The sequence below is a fragment of the Tyto alba genome, unplaced genomic scaffold (genome assembly GCF_018691265.1).
Source record: "Tyto alba isolate M040663 unplaced genomic scaffold, T.alba_DEE_v4.0 Super-Scaffold_46, whole genome shotgun sequence".
Classification (NCBI taxonomy): domain Eukaryota; kingdom Metazoa; phylum Chordata; class Aves; order Strigiformes; family Tytonidae; genus Tyto; species Tyto alba.
This window is the reverse complement of record NW_024881322.1, coordinates 9,391,112-9,406,366: the sequence shown is the minus strand read 5'-3', so window position 1 is coordinate 9,406,366 and position 15,255 is coordinate 9,391,112. Positions and strand designations below refer to the sequence as shown.

Genomic DNA, 15,255 nt, shown 5'->3' with positions numbered 1-15,255 from the left:
ATAGTTCAAACCCTTCAATCGAGTGAACCCTTGGTCTGACTGGTGACAATCAGAGCCTTGATAATGGGCATTTCCATCACAATGGAACAACATAACATTTTGTTATATCACTTCCAAGTACCATTTAAGGTCAAAAATTACAGGTCTTAAATGAGAATAGATCAAGGACAACAAGCTCTAAAGCACTGGAACAAGTTTGAAGATCGATGTCACTTGCTTCTAAAACATGTGGTTCCCTACCATGCTTTTGAATACAAAGCATAGTATTTCTATCTTGAAAGATAGAAGACCTGGGCAGTGTGGATCAAGGCATGATAATAAGCAATGCATGTGTGAAGTGAAAGCCCTTTGCTGTTCCATGCCATTCGAGCTTATCAAGTGTCACCAACTGCTCATCTGATAATTGTATTTTTCAGCAGTGGTTTGTTTCACAGTTCCTCATTTTAACACAAAGCTCTTTACCCTGTACTACAAAGTGCTCCACAGACATCCAACAACTGCTTTCAGACCAGTGAATTACTATTTTTTCACTGACTTGGCAATAGAAAACGGACACAAAATTCAGGATTAGCCCATAAATTCAAAACATAACATAATGACTTCAGACTGCAAAACTGCTATTTCAAAAAGCACTGCTGTTTGCAGTTAGAGATGTCACCTGGAAATGCTTCAGATTCTTCTCAAATAAGCAAGCTGCCACCTTACATAGAAAGCAGCACCACTTCGTGTATCCCAAGTAATAAAACACCAGAGCCAGATGCTGTTAAAACTGACACTTGCTGTCCTTATCCGGCTTGCATTTATTTGTGTCCTTCCGTTGCACTGCTGCTCATCCTGCAGAAGGCCAAGAGTTTAATTCCCTTAAGTCACAGAACATTTCTGCCCTTCTGGAGAAGCATCTGCCCCATGAAAAACACTCCTTTAGCCTCCACAGCAGAAGTTTCATGAAGTATCAGCATGATGCACGTTGCCTTAGCTTTGACACACTTGTAGTTTCAGTTATAAGATGTCAGCATAATTTCTGGCTTAAAGCCTCAATGACGGAAGTCAAAACTTCAGTGATGCAAAGGCAGAACTGCTTGTGAAATTAGGAAGTCAGGATCCTTTAAAAAACTTTCACTTCAAGCTTAATAAAGGGAAGGAACTACGCTGAATGGCATCATTAACTCTTAATACAGTTTATATCAACTGTGATAGAAACTTAGCACCATTCCAAGATACAGTGTAAGAGTTCTTATATTTGTGCTCTTGGTAAGCGTCACAAAACTACCTGCAGTGAAAAACTGGGATGAAGTAAAGGCTGACAAGAACTCAAACAGAAAAAACACAATCTGATGAAACAGTCAGCTCCAGCAGCCTCTCTCACCTCCAACCATGGATATGTCTAAATATTCTGCCTTAAGTACTATATCATGGTAAATAACTGGAAAAAACATCAGACTACAACACCAGAATAGAAGTAACAAAAAATTCTTCTTAGAAGATGTTCATTCTGTTTAATAAAAGAAATTCTAGACAAGAGTATGGTATAAACTCTAATTTATTAGTAAGTGTGCTCAGAAACTCAATAGACAAACATCTGAAAACCAAAATGAAACAGTTGCATTCAATAGCTATACCACATACAGAAGAACACTGGAAAAAAACCAAAATTTAACAGCTTCAGATGGATTCACAGTAAAGATCTGAACTGACTATTGCAAAACCAGCCAGAGGGAAAACATGCATACTGAATCAGAAGAGTCACATTTAATGGGTCACCGTGGCTTTACTACAATTGGATATTTAGACCACAAATACTCCATCCAAAAATATCACTTTGGTTACAATATTAACCTATTCATTCATGAAATTGTCAGTATTTCTTGATACAGTGGGCAAGCCTAACATTTTCAGCCAACAGGAAGAAAGAAGCAGTTTTCAACTCACGCAGCGTATTTATCTATACAAAAACTGACTTTTACTTTGAATCTCGCTTCGGGCTTGTAGCAAAGCTGGCCCCTAAAACTGTCCTGCACTAAACTGGCACCTGATTATCCCGAGCTAAGGAACTGGAAATGGTAGTAGTGTGACTTCTAAGAGATCATTGCTTACAAGGTGTGCAACATTTAGCTCGCACCCTACCAATGCACCATGACAGCTCAAGACAATCTGTCGACTTTTGAGGGTAGAATCAAAACAACTGTTGGCCACCTGACAACCAAGTGAAGTGAAACATATCCATTAGTTAGGTACCTTCTCTAAGGTGTGTTTAAGTTTACACATTACGTTAAACACCATTACACCCAAGTATCTACAAGAGCATAACTAGAACATCACGCAGCGACTAATTATTCTTATTCTAATATAAAAAAGACAGATTCATTCATTTCAGTTAAACTGTGACCTACAAACCTGTCACCAACAGGAACAACGGCCAGGTTCAAATGCTGATCTCACCATAATGAACAAGCTTACTGTAATATATGAAATACCAACAGAGTACTTGTGTGTTTGGGCACATATTCAGATGTGTAAAATCAGCAAGGACATTTTTATTTAGAAATAAAATTAAAAAACAGTAAGCTAGGATAAGAAAAACCCTAGAGCAAAAATATTTATGTATTTAGAAACATAGCAAGTTACAACTGGCCTGAAGACAGTTAATACGGTCACAGGATTAATTCTGTAGGTAAGTACTGAAAAACTCCACAAAGCTTAAAAAAAAAAGTGAAGATGACAGCTATACAATGCAAAGCACAGTATCTCTTTAGATAGTTTTCATTAAATGCCTTGAATTCACCTATTCAAGACCCAGCTCAAAATACAGATAGAAGTAAAAGAATTCATACTATTTGTTATGAGGCTGACAAGGAAACGATATAGGAAATAGAAAAAGTAAAATGCTTTCAACAGAATCACCACTCGTTTAAAGAAATACAAGCCAATTAGGTTACATGCATTTTTTTGACAAATTATGGGTTCACATCCACACACTTAGGTAGAAGTCTCTTCCCTCAAAAACCTTTGCTGGGAAACAAACCAAAAATTTTAAGACAAATTAGACTCTGACCAAAATGCTACCGCACAAGAAACAGTTCTGTTTAAATACAACCACCAAAGCTTTACAAAAACCTTTCCTTAATTTTTCAAAGCAATATTTTAATATATTTCACATTTAAGGTTAGTTGTCAGAACTCAAGATTTATATGACAGCAAGAATCCAGTATGAGAAACAATACTGAAGTTGGCTTTCGTATAATCTACTCAAAAAGATTTGCATCCAAACAGTTAATAAAGAAAATAAAACCCAAAAGGCTCTTTAAAAGTTGCCCAGTAAGCACTACAATTCCAATTAATGTTGTAGTTGCAAACAATGAAAATCTGAGAATTGAAGAGCAATCATTTTAAATACCACTGTCAGTTCTTGCCATTAGAGTCTTTAAGCATCCTTCCGCACAAGTCTGAGCTATAGCACAGTGAGGGAAATGTTTAAAACAAGCTTAACAAAAAATAAGATATAGATATATATATATATATACACACACACATATATATACACATATATATATATACATATATATATATACACACACACATATATATATAAAGTGATTAAAAACCACTACACCATGAGCAACTTGTGAGAGTATTTGAAGAGTTATGGTTTCTAGATAAACTGAAATTAGTAGATTAACTGACATTCCCCAATACTAAGTTTCAATAATAATACACTATGGAAAGTTTCTCTTCCTCCATAAGGCTTCAGACTGCGCAGGTTTCTTCCTCCAACACTAGGAAAAGGCACAGGAAAATACCACAACACAAGCAAGGAGACTAAGCACACTGCAAACTATATTTCATTGTGTTACAAAAGAAAGAAAAAAAAACACCAATACAACCAATGAAGTATGGAAGAAGGTTTTTCTAATTTAAGCGAAGTAGTCACATGAATCTATCCTTCAAGCTCTCACCTGAACGTAACTCAGTGGGAACAATCATGCACTGCAGGCCAGTAAACTCAGATTACCGACCTTTCACATCTTGAAGAGATACTCACTTCTTTTCCGCAGGAAGATCTTCAGAGTTCATCTATTCGGTCTTCTCAAAACACTTTTATCAACTTCTCTCCACAAAAAGGAGTGATGTGCTATTGGTGAGGCATTACTCCACCAACAGAGATTATTCCAGAGGAATGTGTCATCTCTAAGAATACCCTGGCTCCATTCAGAGTTCCACCAGTTTTCTATTTCATTCTTATCTCTGCCAAGTCTCCCAAAGTCAACGTATTTTGCCTTGGCATCCCTATCGGGTACATGTAAGTATTAAACTATCAATTTTAATACTCTTTAGACATCTTTACTAGAACCCATATCCACAGAACCAATACATGAAAGGCAGTACATTTTCTTTTTTGAAGGTTAAAAAATTCTTCAAAGAACTTTTACTTCTGTATTTCATTGTAACCTCATAATCCTGTCAACAGAATACCTGCAACTTTTTTTTTTTTTTTTTTTTTTTTCATTAATCTAGTTTTCTAAGGGAGCCATATCTGCTACCTAACTCTTGAATCTAGACGACTACTTTTCTTTGTGGAAAGAGTACCCTGGGAACTGAAAGAGTGCTGTCTAACCTGGCCCTAGCCCACTGGCACAGCAGTACCAGGCAGGCAGCCACCATGCAAGTAGCCCAAAATGGGCTCCAGCCAAGGTCATAGCATGGAATACGTGACAGTTTTCAGAAGATGAGAGAATTAGAGAAGTTGAGGTATTTGTAAGAAGTTACAGGGGAAAATGAGGCAGGACACATTCAAGAAATAAAAAGGGCTTTGCTAGTTCTTTCTCCATAATACGCTGCTTCTTTCTAAGGTATGTATGCCAGTGTACAGCCCTGACTGTATACACAAGGAAAAGCTCCATAACTGATAATGCAACAATATAGTCCCAAGGAAGCTAAGAACTGACTGGAAAGGTCAAAATTTATTTATTTTTTCCTCTGTAGGTTTAAAAGGAAGCATGGTTTAATTATATTTGTACGGTAGGAGTGCCTAGAGGCCTCAAAAATAATGGCAAAGTTAAGCAACAAATACTCAGTAATGATACTTCACTGATTCTAAGAAGCCAAGTAAGAAGGTCACACCAAAGGCCATAGATACTAGAGTAGCAAGGACACTACAGAAACCTTAATTCAGAGGATTTCAAATCACAGCAGTTAACAAGAACTGGGAACATCCCAAAACACTTTCTACCAGATTGTACTTCCCATCCACAGGTTATTTTTCACTTAATTATTCTTCCCAGCCTGCTATATGCTTAATGATTTTGTTCCTGGCTTTAATATTGGGCAGGGGAAGAGGATATCAGACCAGCAAAGAACAAGTAGCTGTGAACATCTGATGCTCCTGGTACCACTGCTTGGCTTGATAAATAAACTGCACCAGAAAGTGAACAAATTAAAGGGATAATTCTAACCAGATCATGACCCATCACCAGACAATATCAGTATTACACCAGTCCAAGTTTTCTTCAGTGAACAATAAAAGCGCTTTAAAATCAGTGTGTGCTCCTTCAACATAACTTCAAGTCTTGCAAAATACAGCCCTTCCCTTTGCGTCCATGCCAAAAAGCCATGTTTAAACCAAAACATTTGAGTATGCATATAATTACAAATGAAACACTATGACAATACTGCATGATATTTTCCTTTAAATTGTAATCTACAGGTGATCTACAAGGCTAAAGCAACAATTAGAAAACAAAACATACAATTTAGCATAGGAGAGATTTCAAAACAGCTTTCAGAGGCAAAGGTACCAAACAGTTGTCCAATAAATAGGAACTACATAGAAAGGTCCTCTAGAAAGTCACTCCACTAGGTGTTCTGCACTTGGCAAATCAGAGGATTTAAAAAAAAAAAAATAGTAAAACTTAGGAGTCCAACCTCTAATGAGGCTCATGAAGCCTGAACAACTTGAAGTATATAGCTCTAGGAAAAGCCACACCAAATAATTATTCTTAAGTACATAAAGTCAACAGGGAAAAAAGAATTTTTAAAAATTATTACTTTGCATCTGCTTGGGTGTTGATTCAAATCACATGTTACTAGTGTAATTTCAATACAAGAACAACAAAAGAGGGATTTCCTGATTCAGTGTTTAGAAAAAAGACACACTGAAAAGCAACTCTGTTTGCTCCACACCTCATTACACTAAAACAAAAACACACACCCACTACTTAAGTAATTATATTAATAAACACACATAACTACAATTTCACAATTAAGATCACCTTTAACTGTGAGCTACTAACCATGGTAGTATTACTTCTGTAAGTTTTCTTAAGCATCTGACTTAATGTACTTTCCTCCAAAAAACCTACAGAGCAGAGAAATACAGAAAACACACTTTGGATTTCAGGCAGACCAAATATTTATGTGAGGTTCTCAAGTGTTTCAACAGCTATCTTATACTTGAAGAGATTATACAAGATTATGAAGGAAGCAAGCTACTGAGGCAAACCCTTTACTGAGGCAAAATTTTTTCCACTGGTGAGCTTTAATATTTCACATGTAGAATTAGTTGCTTTAAACCACTATTTAAATGTCATCTTTTGAAAGCATCAAGAATGAAGCTCAGTTTAATGAATATTTCTGCCTACTTTATGTCTAATCCTCAGGAGGCGCTTGTTCGTTTTTATTCTACAAAACCAAGTCATTTTAGAAGTAGCACAATTTAAACTGCTGATTAACCTTTCAGAATATGACTAACATGATATTAATGAATATTTTAAGGACAAATCAATGTCCAATTACAACTGATCAATAAGAAAAACAAAGGGCTATCTCAGTGTTCAGTTTAAGAAAAGTTTAGACAACCAAAAGGAACAATACAACTTAGAGAAAACATAGATACAGTTAATGAAATAGAAATGCTAAAATTTTTATTATAATTGAATATTATAGAGTAACCCCAGGTCTTATTAAGGTTAGTTTCCCAATGACTCTTAAAACATTAAATATAAAAAGGATACTTTAACATCAACTTTATTTATTTATATGTGTGTGGTTCATATACACTTCACCCTTTACCAACATTTAAGGTAAACACCAGAACACCTGGAAATTAGCAACTACATTTACAGAAAAGACTTCACTAGCATTACAAGCCTTAAATAATCTCACTGAGTCCTGACTCAAAGAGCACGTTAGAGGACAGAGCACTGCCCGCATGGCTGAAACAGAGACATTTCCAAAGCGCCGCCCCCAACCAGTTTAGCTCAGCTCACGTAAGGAGCACCTGTGTCCTCAACCTGCTCCAGAAACCATGCTCTAGGTTATTCAACAAGTACTCAGCCTTATGCACACCCAAATCGAAAAGCCCTCTCTCCAACTTCAGAGGCACAAGAGAAGCGCAGGAAGCCACCGCACACCACCTCCAGGGCAATGACAGTAACTCGGCAGCCTGGGGAACACCCACTTTATGGAGTACACTCATCCTTCACTCACAAGGAAGTTCTGTAAAAACTGAGCTATTTTCCTGCAAAAATTCTTACCGGAAACAGTATCAGATCTGTTGGATGATGTACTTCGGACCTCCCCAGTGACAAATATCCTACATAGTTAACTGAAACCTGAATTGTTTCTACAACAGTTGGTACAGCTGTACAACCATATTGGCAAGTCCCCCCCAAAACGCTGATCCTGTGACTTTTCATACTACACATTTCAAGACAAGCCAGATATCACACTGCACATCTGTGAACCAATAATCTCGTACTAAACGGACAACTGGAAACCAGTTTCTATACAAACGCGTTAGCCGCAATATCAAGCCTCGCTGACACCTGAAAATACCTGGACACAGAGATCACAGATCCTGAACATGATTTGTCTTCTTTCTCATATCTGTTCACCAAATACAGTCACTGTTTCTCTAATTTTTTATTTCAGAACAAACAGTTAACATACTGACATTGAAGTACCTACAAATAAAGCACAGACATCAGACTAGCAACTGTGCTATCTACACTAAAAGGCAGCCAGGCACGCACAGTTCTTGGTAGTAGAAAGAGAATATTTTAGATTACCTCCAAGAGATGATACATATAGTGTTCTCATTCAGGCAACACCAACCACATGCAAATTACACTACATTCTCAAATTTTTAAGTTTTAGCAAGTATAGATAATTCCATTTACTATTGCAGAACCGTATCATGTCAGCTAAAGACCTCAAACCAAGTCAGAGTACACTATCCCTAAGGATGAACACAGCAATAAATAATTACAATTTTAAGAATCTAACTGCACATTACATTACACAGTTTACCAACAAAAGTGATCAGTAATAGACAAACTATTTAATCTTCATATTTAAAACAGACACATTTTTTCAGGGCATACTATTACTAGACACATCACTTTGAAACAAAATAATTTCTCCCCACCCTGCCCCTTCCCAGATGTTAGAGTTCTAAAAGATCAGCCATTATTGTGTTTAAACACTCGCTTTCAAGCATCTGATTTCTATACTTGGGGGTTGGAAGGAGAGGATAAATGCATTTTTAATTTAGAAAACTAGTGCCAATTCCCCCAGTTAGCTTTCAGACAATGGTACTAATTCTCATGCAAATAAATTAAGTCTTAGTGCTAAGTACAAAAATATTAAAACTACTAACCAAATTTTCTGATCAACACATCATTTTCAAACCAACTTTGGACCAACTTTTCCTCTCGACAGCCACAATTTTCTACAGTGATCCTAAGCACAATTCCATTAGACTATTACAGGCAAATGTAAGAACACCAAGGTAATTTTACACACTTTCTCCAGCTCTAATACATCACTACATCTACTACTTGTGCTGTAAATGACTTTTTGTGAGAATGAAACTTGGAAGTACAAATTATATCCCATTCTGGAATAATACTTTATGAAGACAGTTCCCTCCCTTCTTCCTGTGGACAGCAGAAAACCAAAATTTATTTAAGATTACACAGCTTTGTACCAAATAATGAATTATGTACTTGGATACTAGATTACAAAGGAACCTATAATCAAGTATAAAAATAAAAAAGCAACCCTCAAATTTTAAAATTCTAACTCACTTTGTAATCAAAAGAAAGTTCTAAGTGATCCACAATGAGTTTTCACAAATTTGACCTTGATTTCTAGCTCTATCAATAGTATTATTATGTAACATGCTACATGTACACAATGACTGCACAGGATATCCATTGTATTGATGACAAAACATCACACCATTACCAAGCTAGCCAAATTACAAAAGATAAAGGTAGATATCAACAAAGAGATAGCTAGCTATTATAAAACACTTATTATTTTAACCATTAGCATGTCAAAATTGTCACATATCCAGTATATACACATCAGTTACATACAAATGTATCCAACCTTAATAACAGTCTACTACCATACAAGTACTGAAAAGAGGAGGAGGGGGGTGGAGGGGGAAGGAAATCGGATGTCCTAGCAGGAGAGATGACAATTCCAGTCATCACTGAAGCCTAAATAAACCATTCCGCACGGCATTATTCATCCATACTAACTACAGTTTCCCACTCTCCGTAGTCCATAGTAAACACACTGTTTACATTTGGTTTTCTTTGCAACCATACAAACTAGAAAGGTTTGTTTAAATTAAAGCTTTGATTTTGTAGCACAGTTTTGTGGCCACAGAAGTGCAGGATATACAGGATTCTGCTGCCTGGTTATGTGCAAGGAAAGATTCCAACTTTACGTTTGGATCCCAGTTTGCCGTGTTGCACTCAACTGTAAAAACAGTTCAATTTTTTTATATTCAAATTAAAATCCAAGTTCAAATTATTTCTATTATGTCATACTTGCAAGTCACATTTTGGACTAGATCCACACCAAACTTATTTCTTAGACTGTATGAAATATATGGTTCCCGTTCTTTTTTCTCTTCCTCATTTACTTGCATATCAAACAATGTGTTCTTTTTAAATGCTCTAGATTTAACAGTCTAGAAGAGACAGATCCATATTTTCTCATGAGACCATGCAAAAGATATTTACACCATCATCATAGATTTTAAGAACTATGTCAATATACTTAAAATGATCACCACTCAAAACTAAGAGAGAAACTTACCTACTACCATGAGTGTGAATTCAAATCCTCTCTTCACAGACTTCCGGTAAACTTGATTTGGAAGATTTGCAAACCCCACATATCCTTCAAGGTTCTTCTGTTGCTAAGGCAAAAGATATTTAGGGGGGGAAAAGAAAAAAAAAAGTTAGAAGAAAAGCTGGGAACTTCTTACTTCGCTTGTATCTTTTTTAGTTATTTAAATGTTCACTTCATTTTCACATTTGTAGAAAGGTGCTATCTACTCAACCTCTGAACAACCTAAGCTGTCTACATCAAAGACAGCACACTGAACTGCAACAGTAAGAAAAATTGATTTTTTTGACTGGATAGCCAGAAGACTGGCACAGAAAGTTACCTAACAGTATTCTGAGCAAGTACAACTACCACATTATGACTGTGCAAGCACAAAAGTCTACAAGCGCAAACAGATTAAATATAATCAACTTTGTTCCAACACACATTTGAAACACGGGCAGGTAGTATGAGTGTAGCTTTCCTATACTCCCGAGTCATGGCAGCACCACCCCAAATATGACAGGGACCAACCTGACACCCGCTACTTCTGGGTGTCACAAATGGAGGCCTTCATGTTAAATCTAGACCTAGGCCCACCCTAACTTCTTCTCACCACACTAAGATGTTGAAGGTGCTTAAAATGCCTCTCCCTCACTGTACTAGACCCAGAGACCCTCCAGAAATCAGCCACACTACTTTTAAAGAGCTCTTCCAGTAGAATCCTAGAAATGTATCACAGCAGGTCTAAGGATTGTCTTATGTGACAAGACATTTTGGTTCTTCTACAGAGAATCTGAAAATACTTCCAGAGACAACTATCTACTTAAAGCAACACAAGGTATTGTTTATCACGCAGCAGTGATTTCAGCCTTTAGGCTTTAGGTCCATCCAAAGTTGAGAGGATGTGAATTGATACTACCTCAGTTTCAGAGCTTAAGAGAGTTAAGTACATCCACACAGCTGAAGTGCTGTCTACAAGTTTTAAATCCCCTCTCTAAGCTTACCTTCAAGAGGATAGAGGAATTCTAAAAAAATAATTAATAACAAAATTTGTTCTATTACAGGCACCACTGCCTCGGAACTTCTCTGTATGGGACAGAGTATGGTTAATTTAAGTTGGCATGCGGTTGACTCATGATTATTTGGATGTTTTTTTCTAAAATTGACAGAATAAATTTATTACGGTAATAACTCCTAGAGTTTTAACAAATTTGTTATTTGAATTAAAGTAAACGTTCCTTGCAAGGATATAAAAACACTATCCCTTTTAAAGCACTGAATGCAAGGAGAAATAGCGTCTTTGCAATACAACAGCAGTAGTCAATGAATTGACTCTCTGCTTGAAGTCACATAACTGATTTCTCCATTTGGCAAACAAACCATTATTCTCAAGAAATACTACACCACTACAAAGACATATTATACTGGAGCCACCAGCAAATTTAAGTAAGCCTGAAAAGTCCAAACTTAGCAGGACTACTTTGAAAAAGATAGATTTAATCCTGCTGCAAATAGTATCTGCTCTCATTTAGTGATAATACACTGCATCAATTCTCCTAAAAAAAGGCAGTATCTTTGAACTCTAACTCATACAGAATAAGAGAGGGACACCTAATGATAGTCAACTAAAGCTAGGTGTTATACTTTCAAGTTCAAATACACACAATGCATCAACTTTTATTATTTCTCTAAATGTAGGAATATTTGCCCTGTGTAATCAAGAAACTTTTTTAAAGATGCTCTTTGTTTCAATTCAGCCTTTGGTGCAGCAATAGCCTCATCTGAGAGGTTTTAAGAGATTAAAAGAAAAAATCAGCCAGGAACTTAAAAAATCCAATCTATTACTACAACTACATGTGAGGAATGCAATTTATCACAATCCAAACCCCTGAACAAGAGCCAATGCTTCAGAGATATTACATGACATGCAGGCAGGTGCTCTTTAAGACATTAAAGAGCTCCTTAACAGTGCAAGTCCCTTAATAACTATTAAGGTTATGCAATTGCTATTCATCCTACCAGATGTAAAATATCTAATCACAGCCAGACACGCCTCATAGTCCTACTTGTCAACTACCTGCACCTTTTAATGCCTATGTACCATTTAATGTATGTCACACTTACCAGAAACAGCTCACCCCCTCATTAAGTCTAGGTAATGCTTTTGCTTCAAATAATGGGTTTACATGTAATTCTTCTTTTAAATTATTTTCATTTCTCTTCCTTCCCCTTCATATATAGCTCCACATAGGATAGGTTTACTACCAAGAACTTTAAGAATGCTGAGTATGAAATGCTAAACAAGAATAGATGGCAACTTTCAGGTTGTTTGCTCTGTTAAGTGCATTTACAACCACAGTTTTAGATAATGAAATATAAAGGTTACTAACCAGAAAGATGTATGAAGTGTTACACTTAGCATTAATGCTGTATTTAATCTGAGCATTTATACTCCATAGGAAAGAGCCTTTTAAAAAACTGAAGTCAGGTGCCAGATGCAGATTTCTGGTATACCAATACAATTAAAATTGAAGCTTTCAACATACTGATTTTTAAATGGCTGCAATTGCTCGTAACTTCCTACTTCTAGACAGACCGAAACAAAGTAGGAATTGAGTTTCTTAAATACTTCTAATACTTACAATGGCTTGCCATTAACTTTTATCCCTTCCTGATTTTCAACCAGCTACTACCTAAGCTCAGTTTCAGTTCACCCACTAAAACCTTAATGCTTCTCCTATTTCCACAATATCTGTAATGCATCTGTATTCAAAGTAATACTTACAGCTACTTTGTAAACAACACGTTTCCATCATTTCCAGTGTTGAAGGTATCAGTAGAATACATCCAGAAGTAGTCCGGTAAAATGATGAATTCAAGCCATTGAAGCAATGAGTCCACACAGGTGCAGCAGCAATCCAGAAAGAGAAACAGGGGCAGTGTGAGGAAAGAAGGAAAAGGAAAGAAAAAGTTACTTACATTTGACCAAAGTTACCCACAATACTTTCCATCTAGTATGCTAAGTATACAGCGTGTTACGTAACCTTACATATAAAACAAATTAAATTTATGACAGCTTCATTTCATGATAATACATTGCATGACCTCCACACCATTTAATGATCAATACAGGTAGTTATTAGATAGTTCTTTTTACTCTAGTTATTCAGCGTGCTTTGTTTACCATATGCTATCTGAACCTGTAATAGGTTCAAGGTTATTTGTTTTCTTCGAGGTGTTCTCCAGAACACATGATCTCATTTCACCACACTACTGAACAATATTTTTATTTTAGAGTGGAAAAGGTACAAAGATCAAAGCCATCAGTATAAATGCGTGTCAGGATTTTGTATTTTTATGTCACTATACATTCAGTGAACAGTGCCAATTCACCTCAGTTGCTATACTGAGCATTAAAGCACTGCTGCAAATTTTGGCATAACTGTCATGGTTGAACAGCCAGAAAATAAAGAACAAATTAGGGGGCAGAAGTTAGGTGTCTGTTCAGCATCACCAAACTCTGTGGATGACAGGAGACCTATGCTAGCTCTCCAACATGGCACTTAAAATACTTTTAGCTACAAATCTGTATCACAAAGACCCTTTAAATTTCTGTTTTTCACTAAACATCTTCTCATGCTTGAGTATTTCAAGACATTGATACAAATAAGAGAAAAAATCTCAGTACCAAGTTCCAGGCCAGCAGTCAATTATGCTTCGCTACCCTAACATCTAATTTTTTAATCAATCCCATACTCCCAGAGGCTCAGAGCCTATTTTTAGAAAATTTACACTGTGATGGAGACTACAGTTCACCATGGCACTGGCGTCCCCTTCTTTTTTTCTACCTTATGGGATATGAGCCTTCTGTTTCCACAGACCCCCTCATGAGTGTCCAGAGCCATACCAGTGCAGCACATGAGGTACTTGCTGCTGTGCTCTGAGGGGACAGAGAAGCAAAGTCCTGCCCATCAGTTCCAGTCCCTCTCTGCACCCTGCAGAAAGGTGACACAAGACGCTCAATGTAGATTGGGAGGAGGACAGATGCATATGCAGCAGAACTAGGCAAGCTGTGCAGGCTGGAACACAACTAACACGGCAGATCCTGCAGCAGTATGAATGCCCAAAGGTTTTGATAGCAAGACAGTGCTTAAGGAGGTTGGTATCATTCCTCATGTTGCACATCACTACTTTCAACTTCGAAGAGAGGTAGCACAGACAACTTCTACATCAGTTCACCAAGTGCACAGGAGGGCCTAGGTCCCTCAACTAAAGCAGTATTATTAGAGTGATTTTTAAACCATCATCCAGCAAGAACAGCCACATGGGTCAGACCAAATTTCCCACCTTCAGCAGTGGTCAACAACATACATCTAAGGTAGCACACACAGCAGAGTAAACAGAGAGCAGTATTTCCCTAAACACCTCCATAGCCACAAAAAAAAAAAAAAAAAAAAAAATCTACCTCTCAAGCATTTGTTAAGATAGGGGTACTTTTCCACTTAAATAGCATTTGACTGATTTCTCTTCCATGCACTCACATACTCTTCTTAGCACCACATAAACAGAGCATCCACAAAAGCCCCTGTAGCAAGGAGTCCCTCTGATTACCTGTACATTGTTAAAGGGAGGACTTTATCAAAATCACCATCTGTTAGCTTAACTGCTCCACAGCACTACCCGTGTTGCAAAACGGCCTTAATAATCTAGTATACTTCATTGAGAAGAAGCTGTTTCGTGCCTCTGATCGCCTCTGCTGCTCTTCCGTAACACCATTCTAGCTCTGTGCTCTTCTAGAGAGGTCAGATTGAGAGCTCCATACGGCATCCAAGAAACAAAACAGTCACAGATCCAGAGTCTGATCATGGGGTTCCTCTTGTTCTCTGATCCTTTCTGACTGATTTTCAGCATGCAATTTGCTTTCCTGACTACTTCTGAGTACTGAGCTGATGATACTGCAAACTGCACACAGGCCCAAGAACTTACTCCTGAGCTTTAATGTATGTTCACAGCTTATCACTGAGACTACAGCACAAAAGCAGTCTGTGTGTGTATCACTTTACATTCACCTACACCACATTTCAGCTATCATTTTTTATCAAGTCTTCTAACATTTTTAAGTCCTTGTAG

At 37.0% G+C, this 15,255-nt stretch overlaps 1 protein-coding gene across 5 annotated transcripts in view; it reads right to left on the bottom strand.

The window, feature by feature from the left end:
- The window catches only part of SEPTIN7 (septin 7), an 82,464-nt gene that overhangs the window by 53,303 nt on the left and 13,906 nt on the right, over positions 1–15,255 (bottom strand). For 3 of the 5 annotated variants that reach the window (XM_032988847.2, XM_042806397.1, XM_042806398.1), the window contains one exon: positions 10,111–10,213. In XM_032988847.2, coding sequence (XP_032844738.1) covers positions 10,111–10,213 — 103 coding nt within the window. Of the gene's footprint in view, positions 1–10,110; positions 10,214–12,910; positions 12,916–15,255 lie in introns of all 5 variants that reach the window. The other 2 variants (XM_032988849.2, XM_042806399.1) reach the window with 2 other exon arrangements.